At 43.9% G+C, this 15,895-nt stretch overlaps 1 protein-coding gene across 1 annotated transcript in view; it reads left to right on the top strand.

The window, feature by feature from the left end:
• The window catches only part of LOC141472191 (alpha-2-macroglobulin-like), a 42,210-nt gene that overhangs the window by 7,315 nt on the left and 19,000 nt on the right, over positions 1 to 15,895 (top strand). Inside the window, exons 5-17 of the mRNA XM_074159056.1 lie at positions 564 to 584; positions 3,510 to 3,678; positions 5,630 to 5,714; positions 6,445 to 6,568; positions 7,261 to 7,375; positions 7,511 to 7,620; positions 8,502 to 8,663; positions 9,548 to 9,775; positions 11,455 to 11,518; positions 12,752 to 12,894; positions 13,230 to 13,379; positions 13,601 to 13,771; positions 14,490 to 14,589. Of these exons, the coding sequence (XP_074015157.1) occupies positions 564 to 584; positions 3,510 to 3,678; positions 5,630 to 5,714; positions 6,445 to 6,568; positions 7,261 to 7,375; positions 7,511 to 7,620; positions 8,502 to 8,663; positions 9,548 to 9,775; positions 11,455 to 11,518; positions 12,752 to 12,894; positions 13,230 to 13,379; positions 13,601 to 13,771; positions 14,490 to 14,589 (1,642 nt within the window). The remainder of the gene's footprint in view (positions 1 to 563; positions 585 to 3,509; positions 3,679 to 5,629; positions 5,715 to 6,444; positions 6,569 to 7,260; positions 7,376 to 7,510; positions 7,621 to 8,501; positions 8,664 to 9,547; positions 9,776 to 11,454; positions 11,519 to 12,751; positions 12,895 to 13,229; positions 13,380 to 13,600; positions 13,772 to 14,489; positions 14,590 to 15,895) is intronic.

Raw genomic sequence — 15,895 nt, 5'->3', positions numbered from 1 at the left:
GTCCTGGGACACACTCCACCTGTCTCTACTGACTGAGAAACCCATGTCCCTTTTTCAAAGGGATATAGGTGTTTAAAACCAGATTTGCAAAGGAATGTATGTGGATAAGCATATAGGCAGAGATCCCATTACTGAAAAAATGTGTGGGACAAGTTTCCGTTGAAAGTGACAGATGTGCAGATGTTTCTGGGAGCAGGCATAACCACATGCTTGGAGGCAGAGAGAGCAGCATGACAAGGACTTGGTTTTGAGGAACTGGTCATGGGTGTAAGCCCACCTTTTAGGTTATTTGGCAATTAGTTCCTCATGAAGGTGAGTTCTTCGAAAACTCTTACTTCATCACATTTTCATGCTGTGGTAAGACAGACAGTTCTGTCTCTAAAATATTAATAGATTCCCTTAACCATCAAGAACTAAGGAAACAGAGCAAGCACAGAAAAGGGAGAACCCAAAGGACTTTTTAGAGGTTGTTTTTCTGCCCTTCAGTCCAAATCTGGAAATTACTTCCATCCATGTGTGATCCATATTTCTAACTCTGATTTTCCTTTGTTCTTTCCCCACAGTTTCCATTTGTCTATGTTCAGGTGAGTGGTTAACTACACGTACATTATTTCAGCAGAATGTGCAGGCACAGAAATAGTAGTCTCCAGACATGGTGTTTTCAGGCTGAGATGCAAGGGAAAAACCATGGGCACATGACCTTTTTCTTTTGTGTAAAGGAAGGCTGAGTAGTTGGGCATCAAAATAAGTTCCGACAATGGTTCTTTGATTGGGGAATGTGATGTAGGACCAAAATAGTTAATCAGTGCAAGCCATGTTGTGAACAGAATTACATTTGCCTAGAGGTCATATCAGAATGGCTTATTCCTCTTCCCGAGCAGAACTAAGATTTTTCTGTCTGCCAAGTGTGGCTGAAACCACAGAACTGTGTTAACCTAGCAAAACTAAAGAAACAAAATTATGTAAGTAGACATCCCCTATGATCCCAAGCATGTCCTTTTGTCAGTTGGCTTTTTTTTTCTTTGGCAGTTGAACTTCAGAGATAGACAGAAGTTAATAGGAAGGATGTTTCTGTCAATGATTCAAGTATCCACTTTTTCAGCTGAGAAACCCGAATTTACAATTATTATCTGGGACATCTTCTAGTGGAAAACTGATGGGAAGGACTCAACGATGGACCCTGATAGCAGCACAAACAACCCTGAAATTAGTGTGCACAGATCTTAAATTTGCTTGCATTATTATGGATCCTATGTAGTCAGTCCTGGCATTGCTGCTTGGGGTTGTGATCTTCATGTGATCTTCATTCTGCCCTGTCTCTTGCTAGAGCTGGGAGTGTTGACAGAACAGGGGAGACGGAAGGTGGGCCAGAAATGGGCTACACACCTCACACACCTCTTTTCTACCTTCCTGTCAAAGTGCTGCCACTCTCTCTTCCCCTCAGCTAATTTCCAGAACAGAGATGCAGAGCTGGTGAGCCACTGACAATCTGTGAATATTTGGGGAAAGAAGAGTGTGTGTGGTGTGGGATAGCGGGTGGAGGAGAGCATCTCAGAACTACCTTCTACTGAGGCTCTCCCACGGGGTTGTAGAATGGGTCCCTTCCCCTTCAATGAGATGATACTTGACTGAGGAATTTCAGGAATTTCATGAAAGCAACACGAAGAAATAAATCCTACCCACTGCCTCCAGAAATGGCATATGCCTTTTTCTAACAAGCTGAATAATTTCATCATTGTTTTTGTGTCAGTGCCGTGAAAGACTTCAATTTTAAATTACCAGGAAGACCATCCTCTGTTTTCTGCTCTGGCCTCTGAGGCAGGGTGTCGGTGTGTGCTGCTTAATCCAGCTTATGTAGGCCTTGTCCTCTGCTTCCACCACCACCTCTGCCTTCCTCGATGCTCATTCTCAGTCCAGCATTTCCCTTGGTCTGACTTTCACAGATGTCTAGAGGGCAGTCTGGTAGACTAGGAAACTCATCTGGCAGCAAATTCACCATTTTTCTCTATGGTATTATTTTTTGGCCAGATCAGTTTACCACATGCTTGCATGAAATTTGGACTGGCCCAAAGGAAAGGGTGACAGGAGTGAAGAAGGTGACAGCTTAAAGTCAGCAGTGCTAAAGGCATAAATGTTCATCAGTCCACACCCGTAACATCACTAATTGATCGTAGTCAGCCACAAAGGCAGAAGTTAGTATAAGCCTATTATTTCTGAACTATTGTCCTGACCTATCTCTTCTGTCATTTAAAAAAAAAAAAAAAAAAAAAGAAACAAACCTTTCTGAGGAAAAAACAAACAAACTGACTTTCAGGTCTAACCTAGAAATACGTCACAGAAATGATAACAAGTTCACCAGCCCGGCTGCAAACATTTTCTTGAATTCCTCCTCCAAGGAAGCCCGGTGGAGTCCCTCACAATAAGTGGTGAGCTTTTCAGCAGGATTGAAGTGCAGTGATGAAGAGGATTTGGTCAGAGCCGTGGGATGTGTTTTACTGACTGTGCCTTCCTCTCGGGGTGCTTCTCGGGAAGAAGGCCAGCTCTTCTGCCCTCTGACCGGTGACAGCCAAATGGGGGGATGTCATTCACATCCCCTTTTCCCTAAGCCCTGAGATAAAATCTCAGTGAAGTAAATGCATCCAGTCGCATACCTTGAGTCACGTACCTATCTAGAGTAAATAGACTTTTGGCGACAGCCAAGGTACAATGCAAAGAGCAGGCAGAAAATCAAAGACTGTAAACATTAACCATCCTGCTGAGGAGCCTGGAAAAGGTGCGTCAAACTGCAGAGCGCCACTGCATTGGTTCAGTGAATTCTACAAGAAATTTGGGGCTGAGATGATGAATTTGGAGCACAGCCTATTGATAGTCAGTTCATAATGAGCAATACACAGCTGTAGTAGTGACGAGATTTCAGCTCCAGCATTAGGAGCGAGGAGGGACAAGAAGGGAGAGGTCTCAGCTGGATGTACATATATAGGATATACTTTCCTCTGTTCCTGTCCTCACCCCACCACAAGCTTTGGACTCTTGCACACAAACATTTCTCAGTTCCATAGACAGATCGGGTGTCTCATTCCTCAGCAGATTATGCACTGGTACTCAGTCTCTGTTACAGGCATGGAAAAAAAACCTTTTAGCAGGCTGTATAGCAAGTGAAGGAGACTGAAATTTCCCTCCTTTCTCCCTCCGTTCCACTTACTCCTGCTATCCATCTCTTTGTCTTGTTATCTTGCCAGCCTGTCTTCCCCAGCTTCCTGGCCCTATCCTTCATCAGCATGCAGGTAGAGCTGAGGGGGATACAGCACAGGACCTCCAGGGTTAAAAAAGCATTCTTGCGTGCTAGTTATGCAGAACTGACAGGTAAGCACCCACAGACCCTCACAGATTATTGAGTAATTACAGCTAAGCATTTCCCAGGTGGGATGTATATATATTGGGCACTCCACTGATCTGTCCCTGGGAGCCTCCTGTGCTGTCTTGTGACCTTGCGTTATCCTCACCTGCAGGATCCCCAGAGGAACCGTGTGTACCAATGGCAAGGGGTGGAACTAGAGACAGGCTTTAAGCAGCTCTCCTTCCCCCTCACCTCAGAACCCATCCAAGGCTCCTACAAAATAGTCGTCCAGAAGAGCTTCTCATCCCATGTGGAGCACTCCTTCAGTGTGGAGGAATACGGTAAGGAGAGGAGGTATGGGCTGCAAGCAGGGGTGACAGCAATGCCTTTTATTGTGACCTCTCAATTTGGGATTTCCTTGGAATGGCATGGAGAAGGGAGGAAGAGAATACATAGGCAATGGGGTTCAGAGGGGCTGACCGAGAAGGTGCTGAGTATCAGAGGTGGTTACTTACTTTACGGCATCTCTGCAACCTGCTTAAGCTTGTATTTGCTCATAATGCTTTTGGGAATACAGCGTCTGACAAAGTTTCCTGTGCGTGGCTTGTCACACCAATTTCAGCTGACTTTGCCTCAGTCGCTTTTCAGTCCAGCAGCTTGTTGCAAGTAGCACTAGATATGGAGTAAGAGATGACAGTATTTTGGTGACCCCGCTTTGCCCCTCTCATCTTCTGCATCAGTTCCATTTCTCCACTTGTAGTCCTCTCCTTTTTCCTCTTCTTCCATGTTTCTGCAAAAGCTTAGAAAATACGTTTGGTAGAAAACTTCAGTTTGAAGAGAAACACTCCACAAACGTTACAAGCAGATGCAAGCCGTCTGGTAGTACAGACTGAGTTAGGAGAAACGTGCTGCGCCCCAGGGAGCACTCCGACCCCCAGTCCTGCAATAAGACTTCTCAGGTGTTTGCAGACAAGTAGGCTCTGGCTCGGCTCCGTGTGTATGAGGAGGCTGCTCGCCCTGTGCTCCGCACTCCTGGGCTCCCCCTGGCCCTACGTGGAGCTCAAATGACCCAGCACGTTGCTCAGAACCTGCTGTTTCTGGAACAGGCAGGGTGCAGACCCAAAGGAGATTGTCGCCGGAGTCCAGGGGAGCAGGCTTATTTGGTTCAAAGTCAGGCACGGTGGCTAGTATGAGCATGTTGAATAATTTGAACACAAACCAAGTTATAGGCTTTGGCCTGCCGTGGTTACAGTTGGGTTGTGCCTCCTCCCGCAAGATCATTCTGAACACCCCTCAAAATCAAAGATGTATATCCCTTTCTTAGCCTGACACTGAACTGATTTTTTTTCTTTCATTTGTTCTTTAGACTTATTCCCATGAATGTCCCCTGTTGCTAATTCTCCTACAGCCTTCTGAGGCCTGGGCTTGAAACACTGAGCTTTGCCCCCCATCCTAGACACAAATTTATGTCTAAACTGTGTAACTCAGGGTTGCTTTCCACTTCCCGGGTCTGGGGTGCATCCTCCCTGCTCTTATTTCCTTGCACTGGGAAAAAAACCTCAGGTGCACTGCCTGGAAGCCGGCCATTACATGCTCCAGTCCCGTCCTGGGCTTGAGTAGTTGGGGGCTTAGGGTTGCAGGATGCAATATGTGAAGAGGGATGTAGGAGCAAAATATGCCTTTTACTTGCCACTCTTTATATCAGGCCTTGTGGCTGCCTTGTCCACTTGAAAATACAGACCTGAGAGTCTGCATTCCCTAGGAACTAGGATTCCCTGGAACTGTCTGGACATGCAAGACAGTTTCACGTGCTACGTATTAGTGAGCTTAACAGCAGCTTGGTATCTCCAGAGCAGTAGGAAAGAGACAGAGAGAATCAATGATACGAGCTGTTCCAATGTGGTAAATGACACAGGTGGTGGACGTGCTACTCCAAGTCGTAGCTGCAAATTGTGTATTGTGAAACACGTAACACAACACACAGGGAGAGTGTGCCCTTCTTGAATGGGCATATGTGAGGGATCTGCACAGCTGTCTGGCGCCAATGGCATCACATAAGCATGTGTTGCAAATGGGGGAAGATAAGGGCTACAACTCACCTTAAATTCCCTTTAAACCCAAAACGGTGGTGAAGGCTGAGAAAACCTAGGGAAGGGGTGACAGAGCCATACTGCAGAGCACAGAGGGGTGATGGTTAGTATTAAGATGATTCTGGCTCTGTGTTTGGGTTGCTGTATCGTACACTGCTCTCCTTCAACTCTTCTCATATCAGATTTTCTTTCTCCCATCTAGTGCTGCCCAAGTACGAGGTCCTGGTGAAGCTGCCCAAGGTGATCACTATTAAGGACATGGAGCTTCCAGTGTCCGTCTGTGGTCTGTGAGTCACAGAGCTGGAGTAAATCTCTCCTGCTCATTCTTCACTCCTCCTTTCTGCTGAGGGCCAAAAGAAACTTGGGGAAGGCTTTTCATACTTTCCCCAGACATCTAGTACAGGCTTGTTCCATGCTATCAAACCTGAGCCTGCTTCTTGGCCTGAAAAAGTCAAAGTGAAAGGTTCTCTATATTTCCTAAAAGATGATGCCAAACCAATCCGCAGCTCTCTCCTTGCAGTTTACTGTACATTTCTCTTCCTGTCTTTACATTTAGAGCTTCTCTGCCAATCTTGAGCCCTCAAATACTGAGAATTGTCAGATCAGAAATGACTATAGCAGGTGAAGAAAAGCCAGTATTCTCTTCTTTAACTCAAAAATTTCTCCTCCTGAACCTCTGGTTGCCTTTCTACTTCTTCATTGAACCCTCAGGAGTCTGTGATACAAGGATTAAATAATTTTCTACAGACAATCTTTTACTGCATTCCTGCAGAGACCTCCCACCTAAAACAGATTCTAGTGGATGATGGAAGAATGTCACTATGGAAAGGATGGAAATGTAATCACTAAAATGTCAGATTAGTCAGCCTTTAAGAAGAAATATTAGGAAGTTACCCACAGAGGTCTTTAAGGAGATGTGTCTGATTGTGGCTGATTGCCGCATCATCTAATATGATGAGACAATCTATCTAATATAATATATTATCTAATATATTGTTTAACACTTTGTGATTATAGGTACACCTATGGGAAACCTGTTCCTGGTTTGGTGAATGTCCAGGTGTGCCGGAAATTTTCCCACTCTACTTCAAATTGTTACGGAAAGGAAGCAGAAGCTGTGTGTGAAGAATTCACCAGGCAGGTGAGTCCCAAGATTAAAATGTAGGAGTCTTTCTTATGGATAATGGGCAACGTTGTCTAAAGGAGGCTGAATCTGTGACTGTTGGGAGATAGTAGAACTCCCTCTGGGGAAAAGCAGATGTTCTCAGAGGAAGGCATTCTTAAGAGGTGGGTCGTTAAACTGGAAACAGAACTGATGAAGAAAACCCCACAGCTGAAATCCTGACCCCATTGAAACTAGTGACAAATCTCCAGTTAGCAGCTGTGAGGTCCCTGCTATTAATCCCAACTCTGAGAAAGAACTTTGTGACTGTGGGAGGGACTGGCAGGGAGCAAAGAGCAAAGACGACGAGGAGAAAACAAGAAGGTGGTATTGTATATAGGTCAAACACAGGAGTAAGGACAACAAGAAGAGTGAAGACAACAAAAGAAACAGGAAGAAAAGCAGAACTAAGGCAGGAGGGAGTTAACAAGGAAACCAGTGCATGCCTTGGAGAACTGAGTGTCAAGTACCACAAAGAACACAGAAAATGTGTGGATGAAACACCGGGAAACAGGCTGTAAACAAGTTCTAGTCTTGGAGACAGCCCTAGAACATAAGGCTGGATTTCATGGCAGAAGTTAGGCATGTTGGGTTTGGGGTATCTATTCCTGTCCCACAAAGCACCTGATTTGTTCACAGAATTCCAATTTTCTCTCCAATTCCCTGCTTAGGCAGATGCTCGTGGGTGTGTTTCTGGTGTAGTAAGGACCAAGATATTTCAGCTCCAGCGCAAGGGATACGAGATGAGCATTGAGGTACAAGGCAAGATCACAGAAGATGGCACAGGTATGTATCACATGAGGATGGCAAAGTGATGGCAGGCCATAACAGGAGGACCTGGCAATGATGAAGAAAGTGGAGTGACATGCCTGGAAATGCTTCCATTCATTAATAATTCCTCTTTACTGTGCTCTCTCTCAGGAACAGAGATTACCGGAACAGGCTCCTGTGGAATCACGTCCGTCATGAGCAAAATCAGCTTTGACCTGCTGGACTCTCAGTACAGACCAGGGATCCCACTCTTTGGGAAGGTAGGGAACTTCTGAAACTCTGGACAATGAATGGCATAGCAAACTCACAAGTGCACAATCCCATCAGATGGAATAGTAGTGTGTAGATGACATGGTCCACCTTCCTCTGCCTTTGCGCAGGCAGGCGAATTACGGTCAGTTGGGGCACTTTTTAACAACACATGGCCTTGAACCTCCTGGCAGTCAGCCCAGTACAGAATTGAAGGCCCGTTGTTCTGACACGAGAATAACATCAGAGAGCAGCAAGTGTGGGCTATTCCACAAGGGAACGTTATCCAGGTGCAAATGGTGACCACAACACAGGTAGGCGTAGTGGCCTCATCAATAAGGGTGCAGTCCCACAGTACACAACCAGACTAAGCAGAGCAGGGCTGGAGACAGTAACAGGTTCCACCAGCAGTCCAGCGGTCACCAGACAACATGAGGTGATGAGTCAGGGCTGAGCTCAACCAAGGAAGTCCAGTTAACCAGATGGGAACAGTAGGAGAAAGAGCTGGGTGTAGGTCTATCTCAAATGTAGCTTTAGTCAAGGACTGGGGCAAGGTACAAGCCTGAACTTAGAGTTCCTGAACCAAGAGTCAGACGATATGTGGTGGAGGTCCCAGATGAAGCTGGCCAGGAGAATTAAAACCTACTGCAGAACTTAGGGCTCTGACAGATAATTTTCCTGGGCCAATCAGATTGTTTTGCTGAGAATTTTCTCAGTTGCTGCCTCAGACGACTCAGGACACACCCCACACATTTCCACATTCATGTCTTTTGTTCTTCTCCATAAGAAACGTCCTGCCTGGCAAGGAGGAAAAAGAGGAAGAGGCTTTAAGACTCAGGATTTGTTTTCTGTTTTGAGTCTAAAAACCTGAAGTTTGTTTTTGCTCTGGTAGGTGAAGCTGGTAGATGGCACTGATGCTCCAATCGCCAATGAAACTGTCATGATTTCTGTGGATGGAGACAGATACAAAGGGAATTACACTACAGATGAACAGGGACAAGCCTGGTTTTCCATAGACACTACCACCTTCACAGGAGCTTCCCTGGAAATCCGAGTGAGTGGCAGAGACAGGGCAGAGGGACTAGGGTAAGCCTTTGTCTTTCTGATCAGCAGGGGAAATATTTATCCATGGGTTATCACTCTATCTGCCAATTGGAAGATAAAGCAAGTTTCTTGGCAGGTTACCTCTCTTCTCTGTGTCTCCTGTGCATGTTCTCTATCTTCTTTTAAGAGTGGGAAATATAGAACATACCGAGAGTTTTTCTGTGGGCTTTCATGTGACTTTACCACTTTTCATGTGACTTTTACCGGCAGAAGTAGGGAGGTGATTGTGCCCCTGTACTCAGCACTGGTGAGGCCACACCTCGAGTATTGTGTCCAGTTTTGGGCACCTCACTACAGGAGAGATATTGAGGTGCTGGAGCGAGTGCAGAGGAGGGCAACGAAGCTGGTGAAGGGCCTGGAAAACAAATCCTATGAAGAGCGGTTGAAGGAGCTGGGACTGTTTAGTTTGAGGAAGAGGAGGCTGAGGGGAGACCTCATCACTCTCTACAACTACTTGAAAGGACACTGTAGAGAGGTTGGTGCTGGTCTCTTCGCACAGGTAATTAATGACAGAACAAGAGGGAATGGCTTCAAGCTCCAGCAGGGTAGGTTTAGACTGAACATTAGGAAAGAATTTTTCACAGAAAGAGTGGTCGGGCATTGGAATAGGCTGCCCAGGGAGGTGGTTGAGTCACCATCCCTGGATGTGTTTAAGAGCCGTTTAGATGTGGTGTTGGGGGATATGATATAGGGGAGAACTTTGTAGAGTAGGGTAGATGGTTGGACTCGATGATCCCAAGGGTCTCTTCCAACCTGGATGATTCTATGATTCTATGATTCTATGACTTTTCTCTGGGTTTGGTCAGCTGTGAACTTTTTATTCTTCTTTATCAGGCTGATCATAAACCTGAACTGAACTGTTATGACAGCGACTGGATCACACCTTCATATGAGCACGCCATGCGTAGAATAAGTCGGTTTTACTCCCCAAGTAAGAGTTTCCTCAAAATTGAGCCAAAGCCTGAGACATTAAATTGTGGCTCCCCCACGGAGATCCAAGTGCACTATATCTTCACACCGGAGGCCATAGGAGAGCAGAAGAAAATTGTCATTTACTATTTGGTAAGAATTATTTGTGGTTACTTTGGTCTATGGCCACAGAGAGCACCGTAGCACATATAGCTACTTTCCATGACGAGCAACCACAGCACTGCTATATGGTCAGTCCGTAGCCAGTAATGGTAAAGAGAGTTTGAAACTGAAAGTGTGGCCTGTGGCAGTGGGATTTAAACACATTTCTGTAATGCTTCTCATGTTGTCTTCTATATGCAGACATAGGTGGGGTGTACATGTTTTATTAAGAACAGAAGAGAGACATAATATTAACGGAGGGACCATTGTCTTGCATGCAGCCATCTAAGACTCTCTTTTCGTAATACTCCACTCCCAGTTTCCCACATTCTGAATTCTAGGTCATATATGGTCACAGTTCAAAAACCAGCATCCTACAAGAAGATGAAAGATGAGGAGGAAAGCAGTCTCCTACTCAATTTTGTCCTTTGGTAGTCAACTGACGGCTAAAACCAAAGCAACACCTCTAGCTACAGCACCGGAAAAGCCCAAGAAGTTTAGAGCTTAGGTCATATATCAGGCAACGATGGAAAGTTTGAGATACCCCAGTAACTGGAACAGACTATAACATGCTGGCATTGAAAAACATGAATTGATTCATTTTGGGGGGCAGAGAAGAGAAACTAATTCAGCTGTGACTGAACAGCGATCTCACAATTTCGCTTGGGAGAACAGGAAGAATCAGATGACTATTCAAATAGAACTTCTATTCCCCTACATTTGTTTTTCTGGTTTTCTCACTTAGTGACACTAGCAGAAGAGATGAAGAAATCAGTGGAACAGACACTCCTGATGGATTGTACAGAACATTGGGGTGACTTAGACTGAGATTACAAAAAAGAGAACAGAAACTTGTGGTAGAGATGTCTATGTGCTTATTTTCAAGACTGCTAATAATAATGGCTAATAATAAACTGAAGCACAAGATTCCTGTTTATCCCGGTAGCCTGGGAAAGCTTGTCTTAAGTATATACCTACAGCAGGTAACCCAAAACAGTGAGGGAACTTACATTTTTATAGGTGTGGATCCCACATCTTGAAATTAAAATATGGTGCCATGGAAAAATATCCTAATGGAAAGTATTTGTATAAAAGGCCTTTTTGGTTGTGAAGAAGGAAACCAGGAAGCTTTTTCTAGAAATGAGGAAATCACAGCTAGCATTCAGGCTGTTGTTCGCTGGCTGACTTCAGGGATCTTATTCAAGCTCTTTTTATTTACAGCCTGTGCTCTTCTATTCCACCTCTGTGTGAGTTACGAAATTAATCCTGATTAAATTTTTCTCCAGACTGTTTCACAATGCAACTGAGAGTGGACTGAGGAGAACTTTCAATCATCAGCCTGTTCCAAATTGTTAGAAATGTACATATGACCCCCAAACTTATGTGTGCTCAGAGGCAAAGTGCATTTGAACCTGATCTATATATGCAATACGTACAAAAGGGCAGCCAGGTCTGACCAATGAGGAAACGTTGGTCACTCCTAGGAGAGACTTGTTTCTGCCTTCAAAGACAGAAGTAAATTCCAGTCTGGCACTTGCTTAGTATCTTCTTGGTTTTGTTCACAGTTGGCAGTGCTATTCCTACACTCTGCAGTTAACCCAGTGAATGTTCATTCTCCTTCCCTTCAGCACCGGTAGCAACCATTACAGGAAGGTTTCTCTGTCACACAGGTGATGGCCAAGGGAGGCATTGTATTAGCAGACACCTATGATCTCGCTGTGAATCCCGGAGATGGTGAGCAGAACTATGCCTTTTTAGCATCTCTGATGATAATTTTGGGGGCAGGGGGGATGTAGAGAAATTATTTCAATTCAAACATTTGATGTTTGAATTGAGATGCATTTTCAAAATTAAATCTTTTTAAACGAAGAGCCTTGGGTTAGTTTGGTTTTCTCTGAGTTCTGTCAGGTGCTATTTTTTTGACCAGAAAATTTTAGAAAATTCAACAAAAAATATGCATAATATTTTGATTTTTTTTTTCCTCAAAACAACACTTTCTGCTGACCACTCTACCCTATTCAGATTTTGAATGCTCACCAGTGTTGTGAGTCTCACACGTACAGTGAGCAGGAAGAACATGCCTCCTTTTCTTTCTCTCTCACTTTCCTTCATGTTCTGGGTATCGTTTCTCCCTTATAAGTATGCAAACACACACATACCTATATTCTAACCGATACATTTAATTTTATTCATATAAATTTCCAAGGATTACACATTTCAGTAACTGAGGCTGGCTATGATACATCATTAAAAGCCTTTCAACAGTGAGACCAGGGAGACATTTTGGAAGTCTGTGAGAAGGAGTTATACTGCAGTGGGTATAAACAGTGTATGGAACTAAAAGATCTTGCGTGCTGCATGATCATAGAAAGTTCTGCATCCTCACTAAACTAACACCCTGGCTCATAACTGGGTATGTTCTATCACCTTTGTCCAGATTGTGACATGAAGCTCAGGCCCAGCTTGGAAGAGTCTTTCAACACAGAGAGGCATTTTCAACTGTAGTTGGAGCAATAGCTTGGTGTTCCAGCTAAATGCTTGCTTAGCAGTAACTTTGCAAAGTTATTCTTTCAACCCCTCTGCAACCTCGACTGCTGACTCCATTACAACAGTCCCTAATTTCTACATTTTTCCCCTCATCTATTTTTTGTAGACTGCAAAAGATCTTGGAGCTTGAGGAAGAAAGGGGTTGGGAACATCAAGAAATTACACCAGATGTTAACTGGGGAGAATCGAGAAGACATGTTGAGGCCCACCAAACCCATCTCATTTGGCTATCACATGATCACTGTTTGAATGCAGGTGTCTTCAGCAACAGTCCTAGACGTAGCCATACACATATCAGTTTTCCTGCCCCTGCTAACAAAAAATCTTCAGCATGAGTGAACTTGACTTTTTTATCTGGGGAAGACGAATGCATATACTGGAACTTTTTGTATGTTGCTTATCCTTTTTTCTCTCTGTTAGTTTATGGGACATTTCAGTTGACCTTCCCTGTTGAGGCAGCAGTTGCTCCCCTGGCACGGATGCTTGTGTATGCCACTTCACCAAGTGGGGAAGTCATTGCCAGTTCAGCAGATTTCCAGGTTGAAAGTTGCCTCCCCAATAAAGTGAGTATAAGTTGGGATTTATGCAACCCATGTTTGTCTCATGGCCAGTAGTTCAGATATCCACATGTGGAAATGATCTGACCAGATGTTGACTGAAGATTGGTGACTGAAACTTCAGAATATGTTACAAATCCGTAACTGTAAAAAGTGGAGCAAGACAGAGTAAGAAAGAGAATCACTAGTCATTATTAATTACATTAATCGAAGCTGAATATATATTAGAAGAGCTGCAAGGCACTTAGCAGAGCTCAGTTCACAAGGCTAGATGCTTCGATATAATAGCATGTAACAGTGTCTGGAAAAGCAGCTGTTGTAATTTCCTTTTGTGGTTGCAGGTCAGACTGAGTTTTGTACCCAAGGAAGGTCTTCCTGCCTCCAACACACGCCTGCAACTCCATGCCTCACCAAGGTCCCTGTGTGCCCTCCGTGCTGTGGACAAGAGTGTTCTCCTCATGAAGCCTGAAGATGAGCTCTCTCCCAGCTCTGTAAGTCTTGGTTATTTCTGGTAATGAGCAAGTACAAGAATGAACCAATTCTTCAACAGTAGTTAACACCACTGTGGACATGGGGTCATGTATTTTTATAGCTGTGTTCACTACACTTGGTTTTTAGAAGCTGGCTTTTATCAAAGGAGTGTTAAGTATGGTCTGTGTCCCCGTAAGTGCTGACCTGCAACACTTTTCCCTGGTTGGTTGCATTTCCCCAGGTGTATGATCTTCTCCCACTAAAGGAAATCCGGGGTTATACCTTCAAGGACTACTACCTGGAAGAAGAAAATGTAAACCCTTGTGTGTCACTCGACAACATATTATTAAATGGATTTGTCTACATACCCATTTCTCCTGATGGTGAAGGTGATGCCTATGACATTCTCAAAGTACGCTCCAGCCTTTTGTTTTAATTTGTTATTTCTTTTTGGAATATGGTCTGCTGTTCTCTTCTCCCTGTCCCTGAACCCTGAAGGGTTTTTTTAGTGAACTCTGCTTTGAGCTTGCTAACTTTTGTATGCAAGACAATAACCAGGTCCAGGCCCTGCATCTATGTAGCCCATCATTGGTACCTGGATGCTTCTCTGAACCATTAAAACTTTTAAGGGTCTCCTCATTGCTAGTAGAGATACCTGTGAATGGGCTCAAGTAAGGAAAGAGTCCTGAGAATTGATCCCTGGTACCATAATACTAGAAACCCTTCCTCAGTCAGGCATGTTCTCTCTCTATCCAGTGTAGATAGTTCTTTAATAAAGTGCCAGTTACTTTGATAACCTACAGACACACCTATGCCCATCTAGAGAGTCCTGCACAAGACTTTTTGGGTCCTCTATATCTAAAGCTTTTCACATATGTCATTTTCACCCAGGCAGATGTCCCCAAGGTAGACCTGTGGCCTTAGCTTTCCATCTGATCATACCAAGATTTAGCCTTAGGATGAGTATAAAATGTTAAAGCCTCAGCATCTGGGTTGAACCAGTCTATCTGGCACTTGTATACAAACCTTTGTTATTCTGATAGATACCAGACCTATTGACATACTAAAAATAGTGTATTTTCAAAATTGTGTTTGCATATGTTTTGCTCTTCTTTCTCTTTGTTCATTAGGAATTGGGCTTAAAAGTCTTCACTAGCAGCAAGATCCATAAGCCTGAAATCTGCCAGCATTACCCGGGACACATGATGGAAAGGAGTTACAGTAGTTCTAGTAAGAATGTGTGCTTCATTTTACCTCTCTGCTTCTTTCCTTCTCTCTACTTCTTCGAATATTAACTACAGCAGGGAGACCAGATTCTTTTGTCACATAATACTGACCTAATTCAAGATCATTCCCTTCTGGCCTCAGTCCTGACATACGAAACTGATACACCTCTGCCTGCTTATCCCTAGCTAGACAGATGTGCCTGGCTAGGACTGTCTGTGCTCGGTGACTCCCGTGCCCGCCCCTACAGCGGGGATCCTGTAGGGACTAAGGCAGTCTGCCTACATAGGATGGACTGTGCCCGCACAAAGTAATGACTTTTTTTCCATCCGAGTCCGGTTATGGAAACCTAAAAAAGGAGTCTTTATTTCCAGCAGTCACATTCTAGCCATAACTAGAGGAACAACTAGGGCAAAAGTGGGCCAAGATAAATTAGCAGGTGGTACAATTCTATGGGTAGATTCTGTTCCCAGCTCTCCCACTCACATGACTATAAAAGGCTGGGTAGGTCATGTCACTTCTCTACAGCTTCAGTGACTGTGAAGGCAGAATAAAGATATCACTTTTTTTTTTTTTCTCTAAATAGTTTTGATATTAGACAGGCTATATAAAAAACACTCTCACCTATGTCACTTCCAATCACTGACTTTTCTGGTGCAGTATCCCAGCTCCTGTTAAAAAATTATAGCTTTTGGTCTAGTGATATCTTCTAGCCTTGTATTCATAACAGAGCAGGTCTTTGGTTTTGAAATGCAGGATTTGTCTTCAGAGCATAGCCTGAGACAGCTGGCTGCTTTGAGAAGATGTAAAGTGTTCTAAGGCTGACGGAAAGCCTTTCATAAGACACAACACTATGCAACCCTGTGAGAACGTATCTCCCTTTTCTGGAACCCTTCATTTGCTAGTGGCCAGAGATGTAAAGACCCATATTCATCTCAAAACAATCTTAGATGGAGGAAGGGAGGGCAAAGCGTGGTTTCTGTTTCTGGTCATGTATAAACACAATCAATTCTTCAACTAAATTTAATAAACTATGTGCAACTGTAATATCTGGAGACAGTAGGTTCTACATTTGACTCTGTATTGGAACAGTAATGTATCATCAATAACATCTTCATACATGGCTCTTTTGGTGCTGCTGGGTCGCTAGGGGAAGAACATTCAAACCCATCCAATCTCTGTAAGAAGAGCAGTAACATTAAGAAAAATGAAATATTGAGATGACAACAGAGAAACACATTTGTTTCTAGTGGTCAAGGTTTCAAAGCTGTTCCTTCAGTTTTAAAATTTTAGCTAAGAATAGCCACTACCC

This window comes from Numenius arquata, chromosome 1, assembly GCF_964106895.1.
Source record: "Numenius arquata chromosome 1, bNumArq3.hap1.1, whole genome shotgun sequence".
NCBI classification, from domain to species: domain Eukaryota; kingdom Metazoa; phylum Chordata; class Aves; order Charadriiformes; family Scolopacidae; genus Numenius; species Numenius arquata.
Note: the sequence above shows the minus strand (reverse complement) of the source record. Positions and strands in the feature narration are given on the sequence as shown.